The sequence below is a fragment of the Eurypyga helias genome, unplaced genomic scaffold, assembly GCF_000690775.1.
Source record: "Eurypyga helias isolate BGI_N326 unplaced genomic scaffold, ASM69077v1 scaffold4030, whole genome shotgun sequence".
In the NCBI taxonomy this organism is placed as follows: Eukaryota; Metazoa; Chordata; class Aves; order Eurypygiformes; family Eurypygidae; genus Eurypyga; species Eurypyga helias.
In genome coordinates this window covers 109,698-119,758 of record NW_010227511.1, presented here as the reverse complement: position 1 = coordinate 119,758, position 10,061 = coordinate 109,698, and the positions used below count along the sequence as shown (strand labels likewise).

Genomic DNA, 10,061 nt, shown 5'->3' with positions numbered 1-10,061 from the left:
CATCCCTGCCTGCCAAAAGCTGGAGAGGTGATTTACTCCTCCTTGGTACAAGGAGTCCCTTATGGATCATTAATCCACAGGGAGAATGAGCTCAGGAACCTTAGACATCTTTTCTTAATGTGCAAGAACCTTGAATCATCAGGAAGTATTCTTCTTTGGGAGCATACTGGATCAGTTTGTCTTTATTCACACCCCACTACACCCTGCATTCAGTAGTGGTTCCTACAAGAAATCCAGTTACCACTGATAAATCACTTTGCCTTCATTAAAATATGTGGTGATAGTAGATTAGACTGCTGTGAGCTAAATCAAGGCTTTTGAAGTAGAGTAATATTAAAAAGTGAAGATATGAAATTGGCAAATTCTGATCCGAATTCCAATTAAATCAATATGAGCAATCTGAACTTCCAGGGTACAAGTATCCCAACACCACTGATTTCAACAATGCAATGATAACTTGCAGTGAGCAAAGCATTTCCTGACAAGCTCTGCAGAAGCTTGAAGGAGTCAGAAATGGTCAAATATTTGTTCAGATACAAGGACCTCAGACGATGAAGGTCCTCTACACCTAGAGCCAATCAGAAAACAGGCACCAAAATTTAGTAGGAAAGGGAGAAGATCTTGGTAGTATGTTCTTATTTATTTAAGGGTAATAAAATATAAAGGCTCATTTTGTCTCAGACGCTCTGAAACCGCCTGAGCATATTTCACAATGCTTTGGTGGCTATGGGAGAATATCAAAAACTGTTTATCTCTATGCACAATATGCAGACATTTACAAAAAGCCACTAGTCTGTAGTGGATGGCATTTTATAGTCTTCACCTGGATAAAAAAATGTGCAGCAGAGAACTATACTTCTGTATTCAATCTCCCAAGAAGCACTCACTCCTTGTCCAGATTTGCCAGGTTCCATATAAGTCTGGCAAATCCACACCCTTACTGCTGTAAATGATTTAAAAGAGCTGAAATATGGCTGAAAGACAAAATCCAAAGCTGGCTGGTGTCCTTGGGTTTTATGCTCTCTGTGTGTATGTGTATGCGTGCAGCATCCCTTATTTTTCCTCTTTGACAAATGTTGTGTCACAGAGTTAGGCTTTGACAAGTTGAAAAGTATGAAGATTAGAACAATCATGTTTACATGTATTACCACCTACTACTTCATTTCTTCCATGGTGCTTAAATGTTCAAGCACATGCCTTTGAAACACACTACCTTTAATGCACTTAAAAACTCTGTTGGATTTCCAGCTTGCTTTGATCTCCACAGTCTAGAGACTATCTCAGAGAATACAAATGAATATATTTAGGAGAAAAATATTTTCAATGAGAAAACCCTAAAGTCCTTCCAACTTGATATGCTTTGCCAGTTGATGTCATACATAAGGTTGTGTCTTGCAGTTTATCTTCATGCTTCAGGAGGCCTAGATCTCTGCCCAGAATGAGCAACCTGATGAGGTAACTTGGGAAGATGGATGTGGTCAGTGCCCCTTATCATGAACACTAAAGTGGCAAATAGTTATTTGGTGATTTCTGTTTAGAAAGGAGAAGAAATGAGAGATGATTTCTGTCCTGAGGAATTTACAGGCTAAACAAAGCAAAAAGGATACATTTATACAACAGAGAAGACTGTATTTTTTTTAGAAGGAATTGGAAGGATGTGAGAAGAAAGATGGAAAAGCTTGCTATTAATCATGAATAGGTAGGAGACATTGGCTGGAGATCTGGAAACAAAAGAAAGACTTGGCTAGCCGAGGCTAAAATCAAACCATATTTATGGGGTTGTACAATGCCATCTTTACATCTCTTGACACACAAAGTCACCATGCATCACTGCCTTTGTGGTACTGGCTTGGGTTTGAAGTAGTCTCAAATTCTCCCCTGAACAGCAAGTAAGTAAAATGAGATCTGGGCTTTTGGGTCAGAATGTGGGATGGCTAACTTGAGAAGAGGGAGCATAAACTGAGGAGATAGGGTGAGAGGGGTGGGCAAGTAAGCAGCATGGTAGACATGTTCTTTTAAGAATAATCGAGATTCCTGACACTAACTGTTGCTTGAGCTATAAGTACGGAGGAGTCAACAACTCTCAGTGGGAGCTGGGGAAGTGCCAAAGGCAATCAACAAGGTTTCACAAGAAACGGTTTCTTTCCATTAGGTTGACACATTCTGCAAAAGAAGGGACCTACAAAGCACCCTTCTACTCCCTGACCTGGTGCTATTCTTCTTGGCGATGCTGATGTAGAAGAGGACATTACCTTCACTCCTCTCACGGCTAGACCAAAGTCGGGGTAAGTAATAGGAAAATCAACAGGGTGTGCAGACCACAGTGAGTGGTTTTCAAAAGGAGCAAGGAAACAATGACTTCCCCTTTTCCCAAAGCAAAGGGGAAGCTGGAACAGAAACATGGCTCTCAATGGCCGTTTTGTTTCCTGGTCTGATCTGCTCAACTCCTTATGCAGGATTTTCTATAGATGTGCAGACTTACTCTTTCCACCAAGGGTTTAATTTCCATTATTAACTGGTAGTATAGGCCGGTTTAAAACAAAAAAATTGTCTATGAGTTCAGTGAGGGGCAAACTAGATCTGTATGCAACAGCCTCCCAAAATTAAACTGACATAATTATGGAAATTTAAGGGAGACGGACAATAATAAACTCCCAGTCGTGGGATCCAGGATGTGAAAAGCTTGTCCCAGGTTGTAAATAAAAATTCCTATGTGATGACAGGAAAGATCTGGACGGGAGAGGTGTTGCTTCATAGAAAGCTGTGAAGATGAGGGAGCAAAAAGAAACCAATGGAGAAGAAGAGGGAAGGAGATGGAAGAGGGGAAGTCAACCAAAGGAAACACAGCCTCAGCCCAGAGGATGACAAGGGAAGATTTATGTCTTCCTTGCTTGTGCTTTTCACAGGAAAATACTGTGATGCCTAAATTCCAAACATGGGGTGAGTCAGTGTCTATGCCATCATGAGCTGCTATGCTCTGCCTGTATAGACACTCAGTAGAGGTATACCTGAATCTAGCATCTGCAAGGGATAGTTTGCATAAAACCGCTATCGTATGAAAAGTTTATTTTGTAGTATTTTCCAACTCATATAGCCCAAATAATCTTCTCACTTTCTTTCCTGTTACTGAGTTTATGCCTCTGCAAAACCCTCAAAAAAGCTACTCTTTTTTTCTGCTACTTTTGAAGGTATCTGTCATGTAAAAAGGGGAACATGAGCTTGTGGGTATTGGTCTGTAAATACAATTCTGGTCACGGAAATAAAACTCTCCATACCCAGAAGTCTGACTAGTGAAAAGCCATGTAAGTAGTGAAAAGAGTGGTGTGTGTATGTTTGTGTATATGTATACATATACAGTATACTATATATACATACATTTTGTATGTAAAACTAAGCACCAACACACATGAAAAGACTTGATGTCTGATACCGCGTTGCTGTGACCTTGTCACACATGCTATTTATAATGTGGACTGCCTCATAAAACTAGTCATTTTAAACATGCAGTCCCCAGTAAAATAGGCATTTATCACTCACGATAACATGGAGCTGTCTCAGGGTGTGTTCTAAAGCCCCCCTGCAACTTCCTGATAAAAAGCTTAACTCCATTTCAGGGCTTATCTGAAGAAGAAAGAGGTAGACCCTCATGAAATAACTGATTTTTTTTTTTTCTAAGATGAAAAAGGGAAGTAAAGGGAAGCAAAAAAAAAAAAAAAAAAATTCACTTTAAAACTTCAATGCAGCAGAACAAGTTTAACCCATTGAGATTTTAAGTGAAGTTTTCTGCTTCATCAGGAAGAACCCTGTGGTGAAACATATGTCAGAAGAGAAGAAGATATGAGAAACTGGCCTCCTTTGCAGATGAGAAGATTAATTAAGAGGAAAATCACTTAGCCAGATGTCTCATTGGTGAAGCTACACGTGCAAGGTACATCTTTAATAAAGGATCAGCATAGTGCAGACAGTGCATTTGATTTCCATGCTAACTTTGGGGAGAGAGGAATCATGTGAATTAAATCGTGCTGACTCTTGGAGAAACAGAGGAGTACAGATCTTATTTCAGGTACAAATTATGAGCTGCATGTCTGTTGTTATAACATTGCAGTATCATTACGTGATGTAGTTGAGTTATGGGTTACAAATAAATTATCCAGAGAAGACAGTCCTTTTCTCCATTCATGTTCATAAATTGTTGGCAAACCAAACCTTATTTCTCCAAATGCCACTTTTCTTCATTCGCCAAGTAGTTTTTCAGAATGCTTAGCAGCTGGTGAATTTTTCATCAGCTCATTACTGGGGTAACACTGTCAAATTCATTTGACTTAGGAACTTAAGTCTTTCAGAAGTAAGTAAAACACAGTCTGTCTGCTGTCCAATACTTGCCCAGCTAAGATGTTCATGTATTCTGGTAACTGTATCATCCGGGTGTCCCTCAACTTTTCATGCATTTCCTATCACAACTTGGATGTAAAGCAAAAAGAAAAGAAGTAAACAACAATCATAATAGTGCCAAACACCATGTTTAGATGTTTTCTGATATTTCTGTGGGAAACAACTAGGCCAGTTGCTAAATGACTTCTGAGCTATGTTTTTTTCCTAAGCATGTATTACAAAATTAGAGTGTGGGAAGCAAAGACCTGTTGCCTGAGAGGATCTACTGGAATCAATACTAATTCCTACCTCCTGGTTGCTATAAATTCCTTCCCATAGCCAAAAACTGCCTCTCCAGCAGTGCCCCTGAAAAACAGTAATTTCTCTCCTACCTGTAATCTGTCCTCTCTGTGTAGTCTACCAGCCTTTTGAAGAAAGGCTATCTGTACAGCACCTAGCACAATCAGATTTCTCTGTTGGCTTGAATTTCTCTGTGCTATAGGAATACTAATCCCTCCCCAACAATAGAGACAGGCACTCCACAGAGCAGACACACAAACAGACTTTCATTAGACAATGCAGTCCCAAAAGCCTGTTTTACAAAAGGCTTTGCTGATTGGACTCAGTCATTTGAACAGTGATGGATATGGGGTATGTTCCACAAGAGCCTAAAAAGAAAGGTGCAGCAATATCAGCAATGAGATGCAGACACTGCACAATTCTGTAATAGTAATAGGCTTAAGCACGTAACCAGGCATAACCTGAATCTTTAACATTTACTAGATAAATCATTAGCACTTTTTTGTTTGTGTGTGTGTGTGTTTGTGTGTGAAAAGCAGTGTGCAGAAATGCTGAGAACTCTGTGTTTTCAAAAAGCAGACTCCTATTTGCCTGGATGCCCCTCCTATTCCCTCCAGGTTATCAGTTTGCCAACATTTCTGTTCTTAATTACTAAAATTTCAGGTGCATTCTGAGTCTTTCAATTTGCAGACCTTCACATCAACATCTCAGGCAATGAGGGGGGCAGGGAGAGCCCTGGTGTATAAGACCAAATTTTCCAATTCACATTCACAGTGGTGGGAGATAAATGTGCAAGCAGAGGCATTCGATTTCCATAAATGTTTGTGGGACATGTCTTGAGATTTCTGTGTAAAAATAAGAGGTTATTATAATCTATACATTTCCTTGCTTATAAATGCTCACATGTTTACCCATGAAGACCAAAATTTTCATGATCGATAGCCTCTATTTTTGCTTATTAGTTACTGTTGCAGACAAGCACTTCTGTTGGTTAAGGGCAGTGAAATCAGATCTATTGCCAAGACAGTGAATAATGTGGTTCAAAGTCTACGGGGATCATTTGTGGCTTTTCACAAGCCCTGTGTGAAAGGTAGTGGTATTGCTCTAGAAACATTTAAAGGACCAGTTTGCAGCCTCAAAATATATCTCATAATGAGTTAAAGATAGGTCAAGGCTGTTCTCAGAACCAGACTCACCATTCACAGCTGTAAGTCACTTTGCCGTTATCAGGGGCCACCTTTGCCTAGCTCTCAGCCTCTCCAGAGGGGACAGCCCATACATACTTGAGTCTTTTTGCCAGAAGCCCCAGTTGCCGTTGAAGCAGGTGGAGAAGCTGTCAATGATGGAGCCAAGAGCCCCTGCTCATGGTACAGGGGCAGCACCAGGGTCTGCTCCCTTAGAGGAGGGCAGGGCTTGCACCGGGGCTACTGATGAACTACAGCTGGCAGTGCAGATGGAAAGCACGCAGTTCATAAGGCTTGCTTTGCTTTACCCTGTTCCTGACCCTCATCCTCTCTCTACAGCTGAGGAATGGTCTGAAGTCCAGTCTTGCTGTCTGGTTTCCTCTGGGTCAGTGTTTCCACATGGCACAGACCACACTGCTTCCCTACCCACCCAGAAGAATAAACACTTATCTGCTTATAGGTGATGAGGAAAAGAAGTCTCCAGAAACTGCTCTCCTTAACTGCTAATTCCTTTGACAGCTGGCATTCAGAGTATGAGAGGCCCAAAATAAAACATTCTCAGCATGCTGAATACAGATTAAATCCTGTACGTTGCAGAGCACCTTCTCCTAGGGGATGAACACCTTTGACCCCAAAGATGGCTTTGCATAGATCACTGCTTCCCCAGACTGACCCTTAGACCTGGTGACGTTTATTTGTGTGAGCTCTTCACCTCATTTGGGCTGTCCATTTCCTTGGAACTGGGTCACCACAGTCTAAAGGAAGAGGGCAAAAGCTGCAGTCTGAACTGAGATTGCCAAACCTGTGGTATTCCTCATATTTTGTAAGAAATCAGGCAGCTACTGCTGTGCACCTGAGCAGAAGTGGAAGGATGCAAATTTTAAAATTATGCATTTTAAAATCAGGAAGTTTAGATTCTTGATATCGGGCAAGATCTCTTTTATATCAGAAGAAAAAGAAAAAAAAAAGAAAGAGGAGGTATATTCACAGCACAATAATTTATTGAAACCCAGCCAACAAAATTTAAGCCCAACTCCATTTTTGGCTTTGGCAGCAGACTTCTTAGGTATTCCACTTTATTCCAGCCAAACACAAATGTCCATTATCTATGAACGATGGAGTAAATATACACGCACCACCTAACATCATCAGGCTGAATTACTGGCTCATCTGCCTCTCCGTTGAGTATACAGAGAGCTCACTCAGAGCAATGGGATATCTAGGCCAGGCATGGGACATGCCAGAGGTTGGATGGTGTGGCATGCCTGTATAGGGGCAGAATACATTTGCAGGGTTCACAGAGTTGAATATTTTAAACCTGAAACAGTAGTCTGCTCCCATCTGGATTGCCGGGATCATACTGTATTTATAGAATGAATAAAAATTCCTTATCAGCCGCAGGTGAATACAAGGAGATAAGCAAAGAACATGAGCAATTAGGTAACTTAACACTGTTCACTTTACATCAGTAGGAAGCTGCTCTGTGGTCTCACCTGCAGGTACTTAGCAAAGAATTAATATGTTCAGTGTAGTCAAAGGTTTTTGCTGATTCTTTATGCATTTTCACACCCTTTTTCAAGATTTTCAGTATGGTTATGAAGGAAATTTGTTTTCCCAATTACTCTGCCTCTCTGGTAAACATCTGCTGTCCATGCTGTGCAGCGCTTGTCAATACACTGATCTTTCAGTATCTTGTTTATTGTGAAAACTTTTGGAATTTTCCTAAGAAATAGGAGCCCTTTCCCCAGTACATACCCTGAGAACCTCAACCATTATAAAAACACTGCACCAAACCTGCATTGTACAGGAATATAACACTACTAGGCTTCCCTCTAATTTAATTTTGTTCTTTATCTGTAAATTTGATCCACATAATTTAAAAAAAAAAAGTCAGAATATTTCAGTCAGAATACTTCTAGCTCAATTGCAAGACATTTATTTTCACTGGCAATCATATGATCTTAAAACAATTCAAGTTGAGAATTCAAAAAACAATAGAACCTGATGCATCGGCCTTTTTTCATTATGAACAGACAAAAAGCCCCACGAGGTGCTAACTCCTCATCAAAATTTACCCTAGGGCCTTCTGTGGGGTCCTCTGACAACCAGGGTCTGTCAGAGAAGTGATTTGTAATGTATTCAGGAGTGTAGAGCTGGTCCTGGAATTGTCACCTGGCCAAGCCTCTCACTTAAGATACAAGGTTGGATCTGGACCCTTGTTGATATTGCACAATGAGGAAAATAGACCTCAGTGAGTCACAACCACCCTCCTGCAGACGCTTGGAAAGCACCAATGGCAGTAATTTACTTAAGCTTTTCCAAACACAAACTCTCAGAATCCTGAATTAGCCTGCATGTTTCTTTCCTATCAATAATAGAAAACAAGCTGTAATAGAAACAATAGAAAACAAGTTATAATATTTTAAACTGCTAAATAAAATAGAATAAAATTTAATATAAAGCTGGCATCTAATCTTTCTTGTTGGTTAGATCTTGCAAAAAGGATTAAAGGGTAAATAGGGATTACTGGTTGGGATTCTAGAGATGCTGCTCACTCTGTCATTTCTGCTGGATTGGCCTGCCTCATTCAGAGTTTGGGAAACATCATCAGTGTCAACATCCATACAGACCAAATATTCTTACAGCAATCCCTGGATCAAACCCTGAATTGCAGGCAGCTAGTAGCAATGCCATCTTCATTACTGATACTGTGATATGATAAACAATTTTGCTATTGGCAGTTTGTTTATTAAAAATAATACAAAATTCCTGTCTTGAAGCAGGAAAGATTATACTAAAGCCATAAAAAAAGATACGGAGCTGCTATTGTAGCACCAAAACCTCTGAGTTTTCTCACTGACTTTTATCAGTTTATCAAATCGGAATCAACCCCTTTCCCCTCGGCTTTCTTACTGTCCCAAAATTAATGCTGCCATGCTGCAGCTGAGCCTCTGTGCTCACTTGCTTGTTCGGGCCAAATTCTCTATTTTCAAATTTACTGAAATATGCAGAGTTATGCTAGCAAAGGACTTGCCCTCCTGTACTCTCTCTTGCTGAGAAACTAATTTGCTTGTCCTTAAGCCCACGTTTCTAAATTTCCAGGAGCAGAAATGCATTGTGGCTTTAAATATAGACTGTCAGTTTGTGGCTTGCATCTCATATTACACACAGACAGCTTGAGACTCTAAACACAAGTTGGGCAGCACCATTAATATCTTAGAAAAGCGTTAGTACGCTTTCGAAATGCTCTATATTTTCATTCCTGAAGGTGGGGGCAGGGAAAAACATTCAGTTGAAACTTTTCTAAGCCAGAGTTTAGGCGGAAACGTTACTAACTTTGCTGTTCAGGAGCAGGAGTTTGCAGAGCCCGTTTCAGTTCACACACACACGCACACACAAACACAAAGAATAAGAAAGGAAAACAGTTTCATCACAACTTTTTCTCTTCAGGATTAGTCTCAGATGTTCTTTTTTTTTTTTTTCTTTCTTTCTTTCTTTTTTTCTGCATAAGAAGCGCATTAGACAATCTTTTTCTTAAGCGGCAGACTGATAAATCCACTCTCATTGTAAGGAGGAGGGGGGTAAGGGTACTCACGTGGTTGAGATGTCGTATTGTTTTGGTAACTCATAATTTACGCCTTTGAAAAATGCCTTATTTGTGTTGACAGTCTCTCTTCCCTGCTCAGAACCGACGGCGGGATTGAACAGAACAGCTGGAAGCGCCCAGGAAAATGCTTCTCTTGTTCGGGCTCTCCTTGCCTGGCTCCTGACCCCTTTACAACTGGAAAAGGAAACAGCACATGTGTCATTCTCTTTTGCCTGTGTAGCTCACATGAGCGGGGAGGGGCACCCATTTGCAGATAGCAGTAACTGTATTCAAGTTTTGCAAGTTGGATGTATTCCACCCCTTTGCTTTTACTAGCCAGAAACCAGTGGAAAGCAAAAGCTCTTTTCATTCTTAGCCAAATGTAGATGCACCTATTAGATCAGCTTTCCAAAGCCTTACCCACCAGAGTTAATATTATTTCTTTTAAGTGCAAAACTTGCTGCTGACTCCCTTCCCAAAATGTCCATCATCTATCTGTGGGTGAGATCAAAAGCAGGGCTTTCAATTATCATTGCCCAGCAGCATCCTTACTCTCAGAATCTAACTGATTCTCTCCTTTTAACGGGTGAAAATGGAGAATGACATTTGCTGGGTCAGAG

At 40.5% G+C, this 10,061-nt stretch overlaps 1 protein-coding gene across 1 annotated transcript in view; it reads right to left on the bottom strand.

Moving 5' to 3' along the window:
* GYPC (glycophorin C (Gerbich blood group)) overlaps window positions 1-9,629 on the bottom strand; it is a 28,015-nt gene extending 18,386 nt beyond the window's left edge. Inside the window, exon 1 of the mRNA XM_010156388.1 lies at window positions 9,451-9,629. Within this exon, the coding sequence (XP_010154690.1) occupies window positions 9,451-9,484 (34 nt within the window). The 5' untranslated portion in view covers window positions 9,485-9,629. The remainder of the gene's footprint in view (window positions 1-9,450) is intronic.
* Between the last annotated feature and the right edge of the window lie 432 nt (window positions 9,630-10,061).